Below are 22,928 nucleotides of genomic sequence, written 5' to 3' on the forward strand. Positions count from 1 at the left end.
AATTTATATGCATCCCCTTATTTGTGTGGGGAATAAAAATAAAATGAAAGTTTTATGAAAGCTGCAAAATGTTGGTCCAATAAATGAATCAGAATAACAAAAATAAATACTTAGGTATTGAAATAAAACGATACACTGAAAGTCTGAGAGCCAGCTAGCATGTTTAAGAGTTACTAATTAAAAGACTCGCTTGTCATCATGAATTTAGTTTTTTTCATTATATTTCATTACTCATCGTTGGCATTTGTCTTTGAATAAAATTGTTTGCTGCGAAGTCATTGACATGCAATTTGAGTCTGTGCTATTGTTTTTAGATAAACTTATTACATTAAATCATACACAAATATTGATATTATGTTTGTCGGATAATCATTGTTAACAAATAGTGATTTGATACTTGAGTATTTTAAAACAAACACATTCAGTTATAGTGCACTTTCAAGTCTTAGACAGAATAATTGTTTGGTACTGACTACAGTTTTCGTTCTACATTTAAACAAATGACGGTATAAAGATCAGATATTGGAAGGAGAAACTATTTCCAAATAAGTGTCCTGTGTGTGATCTTAAGCACGAGTACTATAATTATGGTACTCACAATCATTTACAGTCAATCCACTGAACAAAAGCAAATCATACGCGTTCCATCGTTCAAAGCGTGTTCCGTCTGTAAACAGTATTAATCCTGTTTGCTGAAATTAAAATAAATTCTTCAAATTGCATTTGCAAGTTCAAAGCAATTGTTTGATTGTAATAACCATGAAGTTAGTTCAATCAAAGTTCTACTTACTATTTTGTTGTATTTCCTTCTATATACACAGCTAAAAAAATATGATGATAATGTCTTTATGAGTGTCGAATGTATTTATTTAAGATAGAGCAACAATTATTTTATATCAAAGTAAACATTCATTCAGATGAATTCTAATAGTTTACGATGTGTTAAACAATTATCAATTTCAACGGACCAGTTGAAAGAACTGCATCGTGAACGTTCAATGTGTTACTTGTTTGTTAACTTACCTCCCTTTCAATTGAAAATACAGTAAATTACCTCCCTTTCAATTGACCATACAATAAAATAGTATTTAAAGTAATCAGTTTATGTCAGGTAATTGGATTTTTTTTCCTTAACAAGCTCATTTCATTACTAACATCCTTCAATTGCATTGCTTATAACGCCCACCTGTTTAAATCTCAGAAGTTCAGATACTTCAATAAAGCTAAACATTTAAAGGAATGCATTAAGGCCTCCTAGTAAGACATTTTAATTATATGCTTGTTACAGTGATACAAATATCAAACTGTGAATTTCATAAGGTACGGAGTTAGAAGGTGACCCAAAATGAGATATTTGGGGCAAAGGTAACCATATCGGATAAGAGTGCACAACGAGCTCGAATATGGTTTCCTGTGCCCCGTTTATCTCATGTGGATATTTTTGTGAGTCACCTACTATCCCCGTAACTCAAAAAATATAACGTAACGTAAATATCACGTCGACAACCCGTTGATATTGATCAATTTATGTGAAATCTTTTATATCATAGGAATCGTAAAGAAGACGCCATTTTGTTACGATATAAATTAGTGACCCAATATGGGAAAAGCGGGATCTCCGCGTGACTAGTTCTGAACCAATGACGTTGTGTCATTTCTGTTGGAAGCGTGATAAATAGCCCCATGGCTAGCTGAATGCCGTCCTCGTGAAACTTGCAATTCTTTTATATGGAAAAATAGTGCGAAACAACTGGTAAATAACGGCGTATGACGACGATCTATTTATTTTTAATATACGTTCCACTCAGCCGAAGTCACGCCATAAAAATATATTATCGAGCTGTGTTAAAATGTCATCAAAAAATAAAAAACAAGCGCGTCGTTAAAATGCAATTGATCATCTTGCCCTTTGTCTTACAAATGAATTAATCCCGACAGTATGTTATAACCCGGGATATTATATTCGACTTTTGCTAATATCTCATGAAATCCAAATCTGACAAAATCCAATCCCATATTAAAACACAAAATTAATAACTATATTGTATTAAGCGGTCTGTGGTAGCATTATGAAAAGTTAAATAAAGGAAATATGAATTCAACAACATGGCCATTACCATATAACCGTCATCGGTATCGCCGTACAAGCCATACTCGCGTCTGTCTCTATCAACCTGCGGAGGTAAAAAGAAATATGTTTTTACATATAACATATGATATATTCACCTGTGTACAAAGACCTCGTACATTAAAATCACATATTTGCGAGTCTTTATTTTCTTATTTAACGACAATTTGATCATTTCGAATGGCTGATTGAGTGAAATATTTCTTAAGAGGACACTGAATATATAGTGAGTAAGTTTAAATAAGTACTCATATTTGTCGTAGAATATCAATGTCAAATTCAAAGCCAGAGCAATTCATAACATAAAATTACCTTGTCATTTTAACAGTTTCAAGAAACAGATATCTGTTTAATATTTTTCATCATAAGCATTTGATTTCAGAAAATTACGAAATGGTTTGTGTTTGGCTTTCGCTCATAATTTATGGCCTTCAAATAGTCAGTCCCACATTGGACCAAACAGCCATCGACGCAGCAAAATATATATCATATTCACTTGAGTTTTCTCATAGTCCTACTCTATAGAGATAATGAATTGAATGGTGTTGTGTTTTTTTCCGGTTTGGTTGTTAGTTTTATCTTCATATTCGTATTTGTTTGCGAATAAAACGGGAACCAATTTTCATTTTTTTCCGGTTTGGTTCCTTGTGTTTTTGTCACCAGCTTCCTTGTTTGCGAATTTAAACGGGAACCAATATATTGACATCTCCGGAATTAGCAAATTAATGTAATAATCTGATACTTTATGATATACTTTTGTTGAAGACTACGAGCTGTTTCTCCAAAAATGTATAGATATTGGCATTTCTTTAAAGCATATTACTTTGATATAGAGGATCTCAAATGGGTGTATTGTGTATCGAAATTATTAAACAAATTCATTTGAAAAAAAAAGATAAAACGAGGTTCTGCCGAGTTTTTATCGTTTTGAAATGACAATTTTAATCAATTTGATGCACAATTAACACGAACTTAAGATTCTATTTATAACATATCTCATTTACGGTCGAAATCTAGGTCAAAGTGTCTTCAATACACTTCTCTTGGCATAGTGCGAAGTATCTACATTGTAAATTATCAGGATGCATCATCCGCAAGAAAGAAAATAAGCCGACATAAAAAACTTTGTATAAACAATAAAAAAAAACATAAATCATGTTTCAATTATCAAATGATATTTGAAGGATTGACTTAAAAACAACAAAACTACATATTTCAATTCATTTAAATCAAGCAAATTAATAAAAAGAGCAATGTCATATCTGCGTGACGTCATTAGTAATCACGCGAGTGTGTACATATCATTTGGCGGTTGAAGTTTAAAAAGGACATAAATCAGCGTCACAGGCTTTTTTTAATTGTGCGAATTCGCTTGTAGTCGATTACGGCGTTGATTTTTGTCATTTTGACGGGATGTGCACAAGGACATTACCTCAGTGAATTGGAGCACCATAAATGTAAAATCCACCAGAAAAATTATGATTTGATGTGGAATCAGTGACTGTGACAGTGTGTGAACTTGAATATTGCTGGCGAACTGCCTAGAATGTGCATTTTGCAAGGAAGTAGACAGGGTATTTTTAATGGAGTACAGAATGCTGGACATTTCCTTGTGATTTGGATTGATGTGGCTATAGTTTGTTATAAAGTATGTTCTTGTGTACCGATTTTTGCATAACCTGGTTCGCGGGAGTATTGTTGACATTCAATTTCTAGACGAGGTATTCTCTGGCGCTGTGATCAGGGAGGTGTTTGTTTGGATAAAGCCCAGCCGTCTTCATCATTCGTTTCAACGTGAAATTGAGTTTGTTGAAACCGACATGATTTATTTTGAAACATTCTTTCTAATGTTTGTTTACATTTTTTGACAGCGCGTATAAATACATTTTTCTGTGATGCGGTTACCTAATTTGCATAGTTATTGCACTAGTTATATATGAAAATTATTGCATTGGGTTATAAATGGTAGCTAGTAAACAAATTGCATTCCGGCTGGTGAATTAATTTAAGATAACCAAGTCATTATCTATAATCGATAACGAACATTAAAATACTTAGCAAGCTTTAAGTATTTTGGAACTTGAGTGTCAAGCTGCGAATTCTGCTGTTCAGCTGTACTCTTAACCTCCATGAGAATGAGGAATTATGATTAATAAGTCAATTTTTATAGTCATTAAAACAAAGGGGTTGCTTACATATCCTCCTCTCAGCCCGAGGTTGGAAGACGTGTTGTGAGATACTCTAAGAACTTCGTCGATTATCTAAAATACATATCAAATAATAGGAAATCTCGTATGTCACTTTAACATGCATTTAAGATGTTTCAAATCTTGTAGATACGCTAAATATATTTTTGAACAGAGGTAACTAGTATGTCGACAAGTCTAACTATACTAGAGGAGGTTGAAAAGAAGTGTTCCATAGGCCCAAAACAGCCATACATTTATTTATAATTACGTAAATATAAACAATTGCACAAGTCAAATCGGAGAGTGGAGCGTTAAGTAATACAGCTCACCTAAGCAACTATGATCTCCCGTTGTCTGTTGCGTTTCGGTAATAAGTTCGTGGCCTAATTCATTTAATTGTAAGTCAAATTGAAAATGAAGTTATTTTATGTCCATAAAGTCATAGAAACTACAGAAACAAGCTCATTAGCCAAAACGTAAACCAATATCATGTTTTTAGGCTAAGTCTTTCCTACTTTTGTATTTGTTTTGCAATGTCCTGACAGACTGACCAATGTTAAACATAATTGCCTTCGTAAATCAGACCCTTTGCCTTTTTCGACTTGCTTTGTTTTTAATACATATTATTTTTATCCTGTTTTAGCGTATTACTTCTAGAATTAATTTAAGATGATAGTCATTTACAAAATGTCCTAAAATAATTCATGAAAAAGACTCTGGCTTTATTTTATGTTCCATCTGAAATGCCTTATTTGATATAGTGAAATACTGTCTACTAGTATACCTCATTTGCGTAAATGTCATTGTCTGATCCAAGCAAGCGATTCCGTTCGTCCTCAACTAATATATAAACCGTCGATCCATGATCTGCCTTCACTTTCATATCGACCGTTTGCCTTGGCGTGGTCAGTGTTGTGTTAAATGTTACTTCCACCTGAGTGAATACAATAAAAATAGCATTAATTGAAAGATAACATGAAAATGACGGGTATAGGTATGAATACGTGTTCCACAAAAATATATGTCGGGAAATGTATTTCCAATTTGATTTATTATTTTTGTCCAATTTTAATGACGAAGCTTTATAATGTTGATATTAGTTATAACCTATAGAAATACATTATTTGACAAATGTAAACGCACAGACGCATGTTCTTAACCACATAATCATACCTTGTTAATAAAGGGCTTCCCTTGGACTTGGATCACTACATTGTCCGATAGAATGTGTCCGGACTGTGTTATGTGTGACACCATGAGAAACAATCGGGGAAACATGTCTGCTGATATCAGAACATTAAGACCTATTATCCTTGAATTGCTGGCAGGTTCTTGAATGAGTCGTATCATCTTTCCACGTGAGTAGAACTGAAGTAAAATAATATATATATACAAATACTCAACGAACATTCCAGCCCTCTTATTTTAAGATTGCAATGCATTTTGTTTTCATGATTTCGTCCCTTTGTAATTTTGGATTTGAGACATACATATTTTTAGAGATTTTTATTATCAATTTTATTTGGCATTCCGGTTTTATTTTCCAATAAATAAGCGAGCGTGTGATTGAAAATACGAGGATTTCTTTCTTACATTGGTATTGTTAACAATAAACTTGTCTCAAAGCTTGTGTAAAACTAGAATTAAATATTGAAACATTTTTTTCTGTTTTCGTAAATGCCAAATTTCGGCATTAATGTCGCTTTATCTTTATCTACATTATTTATTTTGACTCATGTTTCTTAAGACTTACTATACACTTTTAACATGAACATATGGCAGAATATGCTCATAATTGCAAATAATCATATGATCCAAAAAATGTCAATCTCATACACATGCTTACTTAGGCATTCGATACTTCGTAATGCATATTATAACACTCAAATACTATAAATCACCAAATGCTATAAATTATACCTCAGTGCTATGGTTAATAACAATACACATCGAACCTCGCTTCATGAAAATAGTTGAGTGAGACAAAAGTTACCTCCAATGTGACATTTCCAACCAAGGCTTCTGTTGACTCAACACGCAGATCAATTATATCTCCAACCTTGAATTAATTTGAAATGTTTTAGAACAAAAGTACAAAAGCTTACATAACGTATTTTCTTCAAATAACATTTGACATGATAAAACATGCTTATATATAAGACAATTAGCATACTTGAAGAATACATATAAACATACCATAGCATCAGGTGTGTTTGTCCAAACTCGAAGAAGCGGAAATGAATGTCTTGAAAACGAGAACAAGTCTTTGTACATTCTTGCTCCTGTATGTCGATCGCTTACCTGTCGAATTAATTCATGCATACATCAATTGAATAATAATAAGAACATAAGGTAGACCCCCATTTTCTTAAATAATCTTAGCTTTAACACCTATAGAAGTAAACCAGACTCAAAATACAATAAAACATAAATATAACTATGCAATCGATACATTCAGCAATAGAATAACGCACATGATAAAGAAAGCTTATATAACGGAACTTTATATGTATACATCATATGGCAGCATGTGTGACATTAACGCCGAGGGTGACATTCTGTTTCGAGAGTGATAATATCAATGTCACTCATGCTGACGTATGATATTTATTTTATTATACCGTACATACAAAAATTAATATGTTTTTAATTAATTACTTAATTAAATAAGTTTAGCAAAATATAACATAATCAAATACTTCTATCTTGATCAAAATTCCACTAATTATGCTAAACTTCCTTGAAAAACTGACAGTTCCTGTCGTCTGATGTTTTTATGTACACTTTGAATAGTGACGTCACTGCTGTATGTGTATAAGGGAGGCAATCACGTAATGATTTTGCAAAAATATTGAAGCAGGTATTTGCCCTTATATAACATTCAAAATATCACTACGGTCTCATAATCTGACAATGAATTTTCGCTTGGTCACGTGTCAACAAGATTGAAAATGTTTTTGATGGTCAAACTATCTCTTTTCGGGTAATGGGATTTACCATTGTAGACAAAAGTGAGGTATAATAATATCAAATGTTATTTATACATTGTTTCCGCTCTAAAATACCCATCACGTACAAAATAAATTATTACAAATGATTAATATACATGAAACATCGCTCTATTTATTTTGGTTAGTATGATTGATATGCAATATGCCAACAGTCATGTATTTGTTTCACGTTGTTTGATTATGTTAAAGAATTATTTGAATAAAGTTATTCGTTTTTTATATTAAGATCAAAGGAAGAAAAGGTGATATTTTTTATAGATTTCTTGAAAAAAAGAACACTTTTAACAAACATACGTTTTCTTGCGTTCGGCTCAAAGGCTCTGCTGGTGAAATAAGTCAGGGAATTTTGTAACGAATATCGCCAAAAGCTCACTTATTAAGCTATATCCTTATCTCGTGTAATAACATTTATATTATTAGACTTTCCGTGAAAAATCCTTTGTTATTGTTTCAGACAGAATATCTGCAAAATACGCTAACATAAATATAAATACGAAAATCAATGGCTCCATCGTTCAAAACTATGAAATAGAAAATGTTGTTAACACAATTCTAAAAATTCGGGACAAGATTACAGTTATCGCCTACAATTTATATTGTTTTATGTTAAAGATTGGGTTGTTTGCGCAGTTTGTGAGTTTGGTTTGTGGTCACCAAACCGGACAAGTTGGTCTCCTCCGGATACCTCATTTTCAGAGACAACGCAATACTAAACCCTCGCGTAATGTCTTGATGATGTCACACTACGCTTCAATATTTCTGCCTCGATCAAATTTTAATCTAGCTTTGAAGAAGTGTATGTACAGTTGTGTAACCTTTAACAAGTTTGGCGACTTTCCAGCAAAACATTATGTTAATGTTAAATGAAAGAATTCCGTCAGATTTAAAAATCCGACTTTCATATATTATTTCTAATTGCCTTCATATACCAGATATTTAGTTGAAATATAACAACTAAATCAACAAATAATAGACCAATTTTTTCTTTCCTCCGAAATAAGCGCACTTTTCGGAACAAATGTCAGAATTAATCAAGCACGGATTGAAAAAAAAAACATTTGCAAATAGAACATAATAGGAAATACATGTAAACTCTCATATATCAAGTTCTGTAATAAGCCAAAGTCGACACACTTACTAAAAGTTCGATTTTTTCAATAGGCCCTGATGGTACCAAGAATGTGATCACAGCAAACCCAGAAGTGTCGTATGAAGCGGCGCCTTTCAGATGAGTATAAGTCACGTTTAATGTTTCTTTTTGAAATGATCCAGCAGGACAAGTCATTTTAACAACTCGATGAAATGTTGCTGCGTATTTAAATACTCCTGATATATTAGGAGCATCACCGTGGTTGGTCAGGCGTACCTGTAAACAAACACATCGAGATGTGTATTAAATGTTGGGGATAAGTCATAATTATGATTTTGATACCAAATTTAGGATCAAGGCACTGGTATTACAAATAGCATATACAGGAATGTTTCAATGTAAATATGTAAATTAATAAAAACTCACGATCGTTGAATAAGTTAGACCTGGTAAAAATCCTTCCCTATCGATTATTTGTTTGATTTTCCATTTATCCTGTTTCTGTACATCGATTTTTAAATCTTTTTCTTCAGCCATTGTAAGTGCAGTTGCATTGTCTGTTACCAAAGCTCGAATTTTTATGTTCCCACGCACAAGGAAATGCCGTTCTAGGTCATGCATGTCAATAGTAAAGTGTGTTGTTCCTCTTATCTGAAATTGTATAATATATTCGTTTTTCATCATCATCATCATCATCATCATCATCATCATCATCATCATCATCATCATCACCATTATTATTACCGAACTACATTACAGTTTGGTGGAAAGGGAACATGAAATAAATATTGTTTACGCATTACAACAGTAATGCTAAAGATTCAGCAATAAACAGGAATAAAAAAATATTTACACCACGTAGAAACACTGGATAAAGTGTATTCATTCAAATATGTTGTTGTTGTTTTTCAATTTAACCCAATAAATCATCTTTGACACTTTCAGTCCGTCAATATATTGCTTTGAAATTGATTGCAAACGCTCAGAGCTAATAGGTATACTTGTAAAAGAAAAGCAAAAAGGTAGATGTCTTATTTTGCTACGAAAAAAGTTGGGCAGATAGGTTAACACCATTGACAAATGTTCAAATCAAACGCCTTTAATGGTCTAATAAGAGATCTACTTGAATTACATATCTTATGTTTTCCTTGCAATTCTTCACACTTCACCATTTCGTGACGACTCGGTTGTTGTATAGTGTGAGATCGATAAAATGTACATATTTAAATTTATTTTCTGATTTGTTTTATCATAATCAAGCTTTCATTGAATACTGAAAAAATAAATCTTGGTTGTGGACTCATCGACAAACACGGACTTATCCTATCTAACCTCCTGTTCAAAATCCATATTGAATCGCTGGTAGTCCGCGTCATATATCTGAATGGTGCAAGTGCCGATTACGTCTTTATTAAACGTATATCTGTAAAATAGTCTCATATTTATATAAATATATATATATTCTGGAACAAGAATGCACTATAACCTTTCTATCAAATATTTAAACTTCCTATTCCCCGAATAAATGAATATAGTTTCAACATTAAATATTTACAGGGAGTGTGGAGAATATTGTGCTAACATAAACTAAGCCACTCTCGTTGGCACGATGTTGCGCGAGAGTGTTGTCTTGTATTGTCGGGGTAACCGGAGTACCCGAAGGTAACCTTTTGTCCGGCTTGTTGACCACTCACTAAACATGTGCCCAGGCCGGGAATCGAACCCGAGTCGCCTTGGTGAAAAGAGAGTGCACTGCGTTAACCGGAAAACCAGCTAACATATTATGAATGTAGTGCAGACGCATCGCAACACTGTTGTACTAGGCACAATATGAATACATTTAAACCAGAAAAACAGTATGTATAATACACACAAGTGAATAATTAAACAAAACCTGTAATATAGACAAACAAATTCTTAAATAGTAGATTTAAAGCAGACACACTAGTTGTATTAACTATAATTGTGATACAGACTGACGACTGTATATATTTAACACTCCATGTAAAACAACAATCAAGCAAACAGACGAATCATGAAACAATACATGCAATACCAATACAACGACTTAATAAACAGTGCTATGACTACAGACGAACAACTTTATAAACAATGCTTGGACTACAGACAAATGACTTTGTTAAAAATGGTAGGACTACAGACAGATGACTTAATAAACAATGCCAAAACTACAGACAAACGGCTTAATAAAGAATGACACTGATGCAGACAGAGGATTTATACAGGTTAAGAAAACTAGAGAATATGTAAATCAGTCGAACAATATCGATTTATGCTAATATATTTTAGAAACACTTTTAAATTTTGTAAGAGTACATACTGGATGACTGATATCTTATAAAGTGCATGTAGGCAAATCCTCACATTGATATTCAGTATTTAAAGCATGTAATTATGACATATAGTGGGCGTAATTGCAAGTCCCCGCTCTTTTTCTTTTGAGCTAGCGAATAATTTGTAATGGGACTTACAGAAGCTTTGGTTTATATCATTTGTGAATTATTGATAAATTGAAAACTTTAATGTCCTGTTGAAATATGTCATGTGGTACTTATTACCTTGCTTTCACTGAAATAGTTATGCTCTGATCTGTTGATTTCATGTTTTGCGGCAAAGTCAGTTCAACACTAAACTTCGGCAAAACTGAAAGTAACAAAATTAAAATGAATATAGGGCCTTAGTTTGCTTACTAGGTAAATGACACGAAGGACAGGTCATTTCTAAAACCAAAATTGCAGGTATAAGAATTCTTGTCGTTAACAAGAGTAGATTTCAAGTCATTCTTTGAATATAAACGGAGGGAATGATGTGTCAATTCCCGTTCAATACGCATAATGTCATATGTTTGTAGCCAGAGTATGGCTAATGCTACATACTTAAATATGTAAACTAAGAAAGGTGTCAATTAAAAATGTATATAACCTATAACTAATAGACAAACTTTACTATTGGATAATCTCTACGGAACATTATGCATTAAACTGAGCTGATGCAACAAACCAAATAAATTAACTCCGTGTCTTCTGATGCAGATAAAACCATATAGTCATGTATACATCAAGAAAGGGATTTACAAAAACAAAATGTGGCAAGACTTCTAGCTGATACATATATCAACTATTTTAGTCATACATTGACAATTACTAGGGTTTACAATAATCGTGATTTAAAAACAATGTTATTGTTAACTACGAGGGCCATGGTGTTCCCGAAACCTGAAACTCCCAATACAATTTATAAGAAGTCAATTAAAGAAAGTTTCCGGTCAAGATTCAAAGAAATAGTTTTAAGGGGGAGACATTAACAATCACGTTTGATGACAAAGACGCGCGATGAACGATGATAAAACTGGAAACGATATCTCAACAAGAGCTCACAAAAATTGGTAAGATTTTATTTCAACGTTTTAAACCAAATTTCTAGAAATTAAAAGTGGCGTAATGTATCATTTTTATGTAATCCCACGGGACTATCTTTCATTTCATGGACGTGTTTGCAATATATCAGATATATTGAATAAAACACGTTAAAACACAAATGTTACTCGTAACCAAATCATACATATATGAATTGAAGGTAAATGTGTCACTTAATTTAGCCTTTAATCTTTGCATTGTCATATTCATTATTAATCGATTGATAGCAACGGCTTAACAGAAGCGTAAACAACTTACTGTAGTCGAAGACCTTAAACTGCTTCGAAACGGTTGTTTGCTAGAAAAGTATACATAACCAATAAATCAACATAAGATAAATGAGAAGCATAAACACAGTTAACTTTAACAAAACCAGTAACAAGTGATATTTTTTAAAAGATTGAATAATTTAAATCATTAAACCCTGACACTGATTTTTTCCTTACTGGTCTTAATTTTGAATTACGTTTGCATATTGATAACAATATACTTCTTAGATACATGCATACTTACACATATATTCATATGACGTCATTTATTGAATCGTTATATTAATTCCAAGTTATTTATATGTTAAGATACATTACCTGAACATGAACCTTTATTTTCCAATCGCCGAAAACTGGTTCCCTGCTTAAATCAATGGCTCCGCCAATCACACCGTCATTTATTGCGGTCGGCCCTCTTGACTCTATGCTGTTTCCATTGCCATCCTAAACAACAATGATTGTCTATAACGTCAATTTGGAAGTTTTTGCTTAACGTTTAATGCGGAATTTGTTTGCAAAACAAACAAAGAACCTAACCGAATAAAACATTGCAATCATTTATGTTAATGACCTTCTATATTAGAATCAGGATTATGAGAACCCTCCAGGGAATATGAAAATGCGATATAGTTTGCTTCCTAGATAGCTGTCTGAACCAATGAGACACTGTCTATTTAACGGACAAAATTCTTTATTTTGGTGGTCAGTAACCGCTCTTTCAGCGTAGAAATATAGCTTGCTAATTGGATATTTTCAACACTGGCAGCTGAAGAAATGTATGTACAATTTACATTACCTTTATGAGGATGCCAGTATACAGTATTAAAATATGGATTTGTCCGTTTAAGCTTTGTCCAATATAAGCGGGTAATTAAACAAATTATTTATTGTATAAATAATATATTTTCATAGAAATTACTTCTTATAAGAGTAGAGAAATACATGCAGTTTAATTGCAGATATGTATGTAACACACCCGTGAAATTGTAATTTAATAAGCTTTAAAGAGATAAAAGTATCTATTTACTAAGATGTATAGTTTGTTTTTCTGAAATGAGCTGCATACATATTAGTTCTACGATGGTTCGCTGGGTTAAAAAGGGGGATCAATACCGCCTGCAGGACAGTTATCGTTCTGGGTGGGCCTGGTGGACCTGGAGGACATGTGTTGCATCAACACAGGTAAACATTGGTGCTGTATGAGTTTTATCATCCTTCGGCACAACAGCTCATCATAACATGATAGCCTGGGCAAATCAGCTATGAAAATCACGTACTCATGAAATAATAATAAGATGAAATCTAGCGTCTTAATTGGTCGCATGAGGCACACCTCATGCAGTGCAGTTTTGGCATAGAAGTTACGGATGTAATCTCAGTTCTAAATAATCCAATGAGATCACTGCTTATAAACCGTTTTAGGCAGGATATTGTTAAATATGACTATAGCACTTCACAAAAAGATTATTTCCTTTTTGTTATCGGCTATTTTATTGGTCGGAAAATGCTTTTGAATATCTAAGACCTAGTTTCTCTAGCCAATTTGCCTTGGGTATCATAAAGGTTATGATACACTGGGGGGCCGAGGATGGAGGTTTGGTACAGAAAATGCCGATGTACCATTTCCTCGATAGCTTATGGTCCTGGCATTTCAGAAGGGAATGGCCATCATATTCTGACTGTTTAAAATTGAAGAAGATTTATGCAAGATGCATATTATCAATTGCTGACACCATACGAACAGGCCAAGTTGATATCCTAGAGAAATATCTGATAAGCTTACTGCGGAGAAACTCTGCGTTATTACTTTGGCTTCCAGCGACACACAAACAACACATAATAAAGATAATAAAGATCAGCAGGCAAAGCCGGTCATTGAAAAGAGGACAGGTGCAGATAAAGTTTTATATGCCATTTTCCTCAGCTGTAGTGGCCCAATAGTACAATTTTTTGCAAAGAACTTAGAACCATCACATACAAGTTTTACAAAAATAAACAAGTACAGCGTTTTACATAAATATTGAGAGGCATATAGTTTAGTATTGACTTTAATTCTGGCAACACTTAAAACATTCTAGTTCCTTAGATCAAGTTTAGGATTTCCAAGATTATCAGTGGGGGAAATATTTAATGGGTTGACAAGAAAAAATTCCCGATTCATTGAACTTTTTTATAATCGAATATAAGTGACGTTTTTCTCTATATTACGTTTTCCTGTGTCCGTGAGAAGTCACTCAGATTCGTACAATATACCTTAAAGAATAACTTTAAAATAAAACTGTTGAATGCTTGCTCCATACAAAGACACACATCACTCCATCATATACAGGTAATACTCACGTAGAATGAAATGACAGCGCTACCGTTGAAGTTCGCAAGAGTCGGCAACAAAAACACTGCCCTATATTTAACTGTTAGTAGACAGAAGTGAATTATTACTCAATAGTTTGTGTTGCAACAAACACATGTCGACAATAATTCCAAAATACGAAACCCCTATATAAATACAACATTTATCCATGTTTTATTACGATTCAATTAAAATATATTCAACTCGTTAAATCATATACTTTGGTAATGCATGTAAACTCAAATATAACAAATAACAAATACTGTGTTTTTACACTCTGTGTTTGGATGTATTACCTTACAAGAACAAAAATGAACGTTCTTGCGTTTAAAAAAGATTGAGGTTAATATATCTTGTTTACATGTATGTACTGGGTTTTTTACAAACAAATGCAAAGGCAATCGGGGATTGCAAACGACCAACAATTTAAAATATTGATAGATTATAATTTTGACTATGACATAATAGATGAAGCTCTCGTATGAACGAACCTTAGCATGAACTATATGCACCATAAAGGTTACATTGCACTTCAAAACTTAGGCTTATGTAAAAACACGTGAAATAAATGATACAGTGATAACATTTGGACATTTTCTTACATTAGGTGTCGCATGCATGCACTGTTGTATACTTATTAAGTTTAATCGTTCGTAAGCATATGATTGGTCGATTTAAGGGAGTGCAAAATTATAACTCACCTTGTTGACCACCAGAGTAACGTGTCTTATCAGTCTGAATAAAGACAAGAATGTTCTCCTCATAGGACAGTTTAGCCTCTTTATGGAAGGAAAGTCCACCAGTCCCAGACACAACTATCTTGTAGTCATCTTTGGGAAGGTCGCTAGGAACCTTTATAATAAAGTATGACGTACGTGTATGCCTATATTATACGTACAATTACTATCAACGATGGTTTATAGAACTTGTATAACAGGATTGCTTTATTTGGATCAAAATATAATTTCACTTTTTGCAACTAATTAAATATGTTTCATATTTTACCTGTTACAAAACCTCAAAAGTTTTTTTTCAATAACAGTTAACAATACTTTACTTCTTACTAAACCTTATGTAAAAAAAATATCCTTTTTGCTGACTCTAGATGTACGAACTTATTTTAAGCTCCTTGAAGAACACCTTTTAACTTAATGAAAAAAAAAACAAAAAAAAACGGTAAATAGAAATATATTCGTCTATACAACTTACCATAACCTGCAGGCTTTCAGGAACATCTGAAATCGAAAGAAAATCTTGTTGAAAATTTGACAAAAAAAACGTTAAAATAAAACTTTGATATCGAGTATATTTTAAACAAGAAAAACAATAATAGAACTGGATTATACACACTTATCATTTGAATTCCAAGGGGTTATTTTTTATATATTTCTATAACAAAATCTGACTATGTTGTCTCTAATCTTTTAGTTTTCATATTTCAGATTTATGGTATTGTCTTTTAAATGTACAATTTCACACATTGTTGGCATATCAAGCAAATTAACGGATGCATGTACTTTAGAACGGATGTATTGGCATATTACGTGTAATACTCTTTGAAAATACGCCAGTTCGAATACAATACATATTCTTTTAGAACCGATTATAAGGAAGTGCCACAATTCAAACGTATGACTTTTGCTTAATAAACTGTATTTGCTTCACGAATTTGTGCAATACGGAGTAAGACAAAATGTACGAACTCATTTTTATCAGAGGTTTGTTGAAATTCCGTATGCATGATAATGTACCGGTACTTCGACAATTTTGGATGAAAATCTAGGAAAAAGTATCCATATCTAAGTGCTGATAATGCAGTCTTATACAACGTCGAAATTCGTCAAAAGTCAGACCCAGCAAACATTTATCTATATTTCATGATTAATTACTACCATTTAACACACATCATCAACGTGTATGCTAAATTAGGTTGACTTTGTCTACTTCGGATAAAGAAATAAAGTTTTCACACACATATGTAAAAATAGCTTCTTATAAAATACAATTCATTATTTAGAAAACATATTTTACAATTCAAACGGAGTTCAATTACTTTAGCAAATTTGTTACGAATAAACAAACTTTGTTAACCAAATATTAGAACAAATACAAGTTAAAATTGTACTTTGAATTTTTCCCCACCCATTAAAATGCAAAAGTAAAATGCATATGTCAACACCGTTTTAAAATAGTTGTCATCGCATACTACGGTACAGCTTTATTTTCGTTTAAAAACTTATACCATTCTCCATCATTGTATTTAAATGAAAATCCTCATACATTTTAGAGCTAGTCTTCATCTTCAGCTAAATAATTAGCTAAAACATTCATGTTGGGTTCGTTGATCTGCTTGTACTCACCATTGACAATGCTTTTCCGGACACTGGCTACGTCTGAATCGTTGGAAGCTACAATTTCTGCCAGAAAGGATACAGGGCTTCCAGACTGGGTCACGTGGACTACTACGTTCAGGGGCGTACCAGGGGAGACGTATTTTGGAAGTGAGACATAGTAATATCTGAAAATATATTCAGGAACGTGATTATCCGGTTGACACGTACAATAGCAAGCATTAATATACCCAATTGGTCACACTAAGTGACACTGAGAACACATCGTGTAATAGAAACACAATCAGTTCATTAATTGGTTTTATTAATAATTCGGCTGTCACTGACTGGAAATGTGAATGTTATTACTAGTTTCTTCTTCACCTGATATATTAAACAACATACTTACCCGTGTGTAAGGCAAAGCAGGCTTACAATAGACAGGCCACTCAAAAGCGCCATCGATTCTGTAAAAGCATAATATACATTATTTTATGAATATCTAGTTGTATAACTTTATTATAATTGGTTTTCGTGATTCTGATATATTCAAGTGACCGCAATATTCGTGATTGATTATCGGCTTCATGTCCTTTGTATATTCCTATGAATAGTTCGAACAGATTGTTGCAACAGACATGGTAACCCGAAGAAAGTCTTTCATATAGTATTGCTATGAATTTGTTATAAGGTTAAAGTTAGCCCTTAATTAAGATCGCTACGCGCCATTCGGATCTCCTTGGTCATTTTCCATCGAAAACAACCTCAGGTGTATATCTGTATATCAATGGACGTAGTTCGTAAAATTTAAAAAACAGTATAAAAAATTATATTGTTTTAGTGTATATTTTATTTCGGAGCTTTAATTGATTGCCAGTGAAGTGTATTGATGCATAAATAATTATGATTTCCAAGAGAAAAGTCATAAAGTTGAACTGCCTAATGTAAAATACTGCGGGGTCTACTTGCAGCGTAGTTAACTGCAACAAATTCTGACATTGTAAACCGTCAATATACATCCGAGGTTGTGTTTGATGGACAATTGCCAAGGAGATCCGAATGGCCATGCGCGACACCCCACCCCCGACATTACACTGCTGCTGCTTATTCGTGTGATAATTGATCAAAATGAGACTTGTGAACATATGTTCAGTGTTTCAAAATATGATAACTTATCATTGACGTAATACTCAAAGAAGTATTCTTTTGAAAGTTTTCATATCACCATGCCATTAAACGTTTTAAATGCAGAGGCGTTGGTTTTTTATACCGTTTCCATTGTCTTTAAAAACGCATTCTGTCGTAGTTTTACTCAAGACATATCTTTGTTCGGTTACCAAAATGTATTTAGCCAAATAATAACATTTTATAAACATTTCATACCGTTACACATTTAGCAAATTTGACTAGACATACATATAGATCTAATATTTACCATACATGCAAAGCACAGGATGAAAAATCCAAACGTAATTTACAGTTTCGACTCTGCTTGTCTGAACTACAATTACGCCACTAATGCCTATCTGCCTTGTGCAAATTGCATGTATGTCGACTATGTTTTTGTTATTCCTGATAAGGAAACACGTTTAAAGAGATGTCAGCGCACTTGATTCCTATTCGAAACACCTCGACCATTTTCCATCGAAAACTAACTTAGATTCATACGGTAGGGTTACAATGTCAGAAATATTTACAATTAACTACGCTGTAAGAAGACCGCGTAGTAATTCCAATTTATCATTTTAACTGAATGCTTTTACTCTTCGCAATCTTAATTATTTATGCAATTAAACACTACACTGACAATCAATTTCAACGTATTCACACACAAACTACACGTAAACCACTTTGATTGATTAATATTGTTATTTAAAATTTTACGAACTGCTTCCACTGATATACCGGCAAACATCCGAGGTTATTTGCGATGGGAAATGGCCATGTGTTCAGAATTCTGATTCGTTCTCCAGGGCAAAAGGAAGTTGAGAATTGATAGGTGGGTTCAATAATAATAATAATTATCGGGTCCCGATTTTTATACTGGCGTCCGTCGACAATGATAAATATACCTATAGCATAATCGATAACTGATAAATACAAATGATCGGATAGAAAAACCGTATTACACACTGCAGCTTTCTGTTTCCGTATATCACACTAGACACAATTTTTTTTCGATCGTTCATGTTCGGTAGTTACGTAAAAAACACAAAAGGCGACGAATCGCCAGTGGAAAAAAGTATTTGTTCATAAGCATTTCTACAAATAACTGGAAGTAGACTTTACACGGAACATAAAATCGGTAAGCGAGTGTCCTTGCAGATGCACTGCTTTTTTTATCCGGCTAGTATTTTTAAAACTAAAAACTGGATGTTGGATCGAATACGCCCAAAAGTTTGCATTGGTACCTGATGGAAGCTGTGTGTAAGCGGCCGTGTTGTGGGAACGGCTTTGTAGTAATAAAAAGGAAATGAATAGAACTATGTGGACTACGGGAGGGGGCCAGTATTCAATAAGCCGATGCGCGCACCGGAACAGTGAGAATGCACTAATGCCTTGCGTGTATGACAAGCTTGTATTAATGTAACTGGAGACCTTTGATAATATATCAGCTTCGTCGAGTAAATCACTGACATGAAAGCCTTGGGGATTGGATCTGGCACTGGTTCGCCTCTGGCCCCGCTTGGCGGAACTTGTCTCAGCGCTTACGAGCACATATTACTTGGAGTTTGGTGGATATGTGGCGAGCTATGAACGTGATGTTGTAGTATGCACAATATAAGAGGCCTGAGGAGGTACATTACTGGTTTTAATTTAGCAGTTTGCTTATTAAGAATATGCACCAGGCCGCCAAGATTGTCTGACCGCATGACAATTTTTTATTCGCAATGTGTTCGCTTCATAAATAAACAGCCAATAAGACCGTGATTAGCTCTAGGGAAGCCAAATCCTTTAACAAATAAGTGTATTTCCATGACGCGGGTCATTGAAAGAAAGCCCATCGACCCGGCATGTAACAGGCTGCGCCTTAGCCTACTGCCCCTGCGCTATCAGTCCACCATTGCAAAGATTCACTCGAATTCCAAATTGATTCTGGGATTCTGACCTTACCATTAAAACTTGAGAAGAATTTGAGCCATACCAATAGATCTTATCTTAATCCGACTGTTAGACGGATATACAAACGTTTTCATTTATCAGTGGACATTGCGTTGTAAAACCGGCGGATAAAGGCACGCGCACCACGCACTGCCTGAGAGGCAAAATTCAATTTCCCTGCCATGGATTGTTATTCCCGCAATTGAACTTTTTTGAGTTCATTGAAATTAATAAATCATCCTTTTTTCCCGGGGAATACATATTTTCAGTTGAGGAATCTATTAATAGGCCAAAAAAGACTAAACGAGTTGTTGGGCCCAAAGATATTTGTTCGGCAATAGGGATGCCGAGGGTATTACAAATCAAATGAAAATTACCCAAGAGTTCCGTGCGATGGTTGGAATTCGCAGGTCCAGCGAAAATAAAGTCGTCCAAAGAGTGAGCAATTGTGTTTTTAAAAGCCAGAAGCATCGAATACTGCCCAATGTAAGAATGTTAAGAAAAATCGAATAGAGTAGTGGCGTTGCTGCAGCCGAAACATAAACATGTGTCGTAGTAATAGTTGTCCCTGAGTTTCATACCAAGCAAGTGGAAGTCGGCTGGATGAATTATCATTAATCTAAATACTGATTTTAAGTAACGCTTTGTCATCAATGCCCCTTCCCCAAGATTTAATATCATGTCCGTTACGGTGTCAAACGAAGTATATTTAACCGAACACAGACTACGGTCAATCCCATCGTTTACGTTTTTACCCTCGGGCTAAGACAAGTATGTTATTAAGTGCCCCCCCCCCCCACACTAGACTTGGCAACAACGCCTTTTGGAGAAGTACGAACATTAGCTAAAGGTGGTTCCATAAGGACCGGCCATACGGTATAATGAATTTTCTTTGTTTATTATGCTAAGAGTTTCTGAAAAATGAGTTTTAGAAGTAAATAAGTTTTTGCATTCTATTCCTAATCTTGGGCAGGTATATTTCGACCTAATTCCTTCTGAAAACCCATCTAAAAGCATTTTAGCAACATGCTTATTTGGATACCGATTCAAAAGTTTCTTTAGTTCTGGAGGGACCATTGGGGAACTTTCCAGGTCCTACAGGGCGTTGTCCGCGCAGCGGGGACGCGGACCATTCACTGAAGCGGCGAACTGGCGCGGAAGTTGTACTAACAGAAGGACGGGTAATGGACGGACACAATCTATAAGGATGGAAATTAAAGCATTTTAAACACACGTGGGCAACTCAGCATCTAGGTCGGAAGCTAGTTGCTGTGTTAAAGTCACAACAATGCCTCACCACTGGTTGGAGGCACCATTAATTGAGAGCTGACGAGATGAAAAGAAGCCACAATTCTTGTTTGTCTTCCGCCTTAGAGCGGGCGGGATTCCTGGCTTGACGATACCGAAACTGTTCGTCGTATTTCAACCAACCATATGTACCCTTTCGATGCTGTTTTTATTAAACTGGCGTATTTTAGAAGATCCTGAGGTGTTTTTTTCGGAAAGGCCCGGCAAATAAACACTAGAGTAAACCAAGAATGCATCAGTCTGGACTTCGATAGAGTTAATATTGCGCCTTGAGGTAGTCTAAGTTGCAAGTTCGACAGAAGGGGTCAATACAATGTGATTGGTGGGCTAATCATTCAGTTCAGGAGTTACAAGCTGACCAAGGTCAACAAACTGACAAGCAATAATTTTGGACTTTGCATTTACATTTACCGATGTACCAAGTGATGCGGATAGCATAGGCATAGGACTAAAAAGCATGTCAAAATTACCGGATTGTGGCCCTGAACTCGGTGGGTGACCATTCAACCCTAACCCTATTTACGACTCTGCTTGACCGGGTGCCGCGATTAGGGGCTGCTCCGCTGCCAGTGCTGATACTACTCGACCGGGTGCCGCGAGTAGTGCCAGTACTAAGCTTGGATGGTAGACCGGAAGATAAGTGGCAGGCGCCAATTGGCACAGGCTGTTTTGCGCGGCCCCGCGACTTCCTCGATGCTGCCACAGATAGGGCTGCCGCTGGGTAAGGGCGCGTGCTGCTGGCCACATGGCTTCCCGGAGAGGCCTGTTTCCGCAAATTCACACGATGCATTGAAAAGAATATGAAAATAAACGAGGAATAATTAATCTTAGACCCAATTAAGCAGAAACTGGTATGTGACAAAAAAAAACCACCCAAGAAATCAATAAAATATTGACAATGATGGCCACGTCATGACAAGATGCAAAAATAGGGACCTATCTAAATGCGTTGAAAGCGCCAAATCAAATTTTAAATTACGCTCAATCAGGTCTAATTAATGAAATATAAGGTGTTTTAACAAGTAATGAAACAATTATTTAAAAAAAGAGGTGATGAAGCCTTCATAAAATTCAAAAACAAATTTGAGAAAAATGTACGGGCTACCTTCTTGAAAGTCGTAGAAGAAAAGGGAAGTAACAGGTAAACGCTGACGTCATCGGATATATTCTAGAGTGATAGGCTGGTTACGGAATATAGACTGGTATGGTAAAAAGGACAGTGCGCCGTGATAAAGCTGTATCCCGAATTATCAAACTTCAGATGAATCAGAATGGAATAAACGACACACTAATGAATACATGCAGGATAAGTGTACAAACAAGTTATTGGAATCTGTATTTTTACAGATGCACCCAATTAATGTTCTTTCTTAAACTAAAAGTTATCCGGTTAGCGCAATGGTAAGCGCTTTCGCTTCTTACCTAGGCGACCTTGGTTCGATTCCCAGTCTGGCCACATGTGAGACTGTATTTTGGTCAGCAAGCTGGACAAGTGCGTTTCCTTCAGTTACTTCGGTTATCCCCACAACATACGGCCACACGCTCGCGTTTCATTGTTCCAGCGAGAATGATTAAGATAATGTTGTAATAAATTGATAGTCAATCGTTGTTAAATGCACTTACTCAAACTAAAACCTCAAATCTGTCGTTATATTTTTGTGTAAAATAATAGCATGAATGAGTAAGCCTCTTCTAATCACAAATGACATGTCAA

General features: G+C 34.6%; 1 protein-coding gene across 2 annotated transcripts; it reads right to left on the reverse strand.

Moving 5' to 3' along the window:
- Positions 1–15,087: 15,087 nt before the first annotated feature.
- Positions 15,088–18,306, reverse strand: LOC128222611 (uncharacterized). Of its 2 annotated transcripts, none has more exons than XM_052931705.1 (5): positions 18,245–18,306; positions 17,214–17,271; positions 16,835–16,992; positions 15,684–15,709; positions 15,088–15,326 (listed from the first exon to the last, which is right to left on the reverse strand). In XM_052931705.1, exons 2-5 carry the CDS (start codon positions 17,264–17,266, stop codon positions 15,165–15,167), a joined length of 399 nt encoding a protein of 132 aa, XP_052787665.1. In that variant the 5' UTR covers positions 17,267–17,271; positions 18,245–18,306; the 3' UTR covers positions 15,088–15,164. The 2 variants fall into 2 exon arrangements, with proteins under 2 accessions (XP_052787665.1, XP_052787664.1); XM_052931704.1 differs by having other exon boundaries at positions 18,240–18,286.
- Positions 18,307–22,928: the final 4,622 nt, after the last annotated feature.

Source organism: Mya arenaria, chromosome 16 (assembly GCF_026914265.1).
Source record: "Mya arenaria isolate MELC-2E11 chromosome 16, ASM2691426v1".
Taxonomy (NCBI): Eukaryota; Metazoa; Mollusca; class Bivalvia; order Myida; family Myidae; genus Mya; species Mya arenaria.

Coding starts and splice junctions, on each gene's coding strand:
- LOC128222611 (XM_052931704.1), bottom strand. Junction 16,993..17,213: donor CTGCTTTGCCTTACACACGG/GTAAGTATGTTG, acceptor ATATATTTTCAG/ATATTACTATGTCTCACTTC. Junction 15,327..15,683: donor CTGAAAGCCTGCAGGTTATG/GTAAGTTGTATA, acceptor TTTATTATAAAG/GTTCCTAGCGACCTTCCCAA.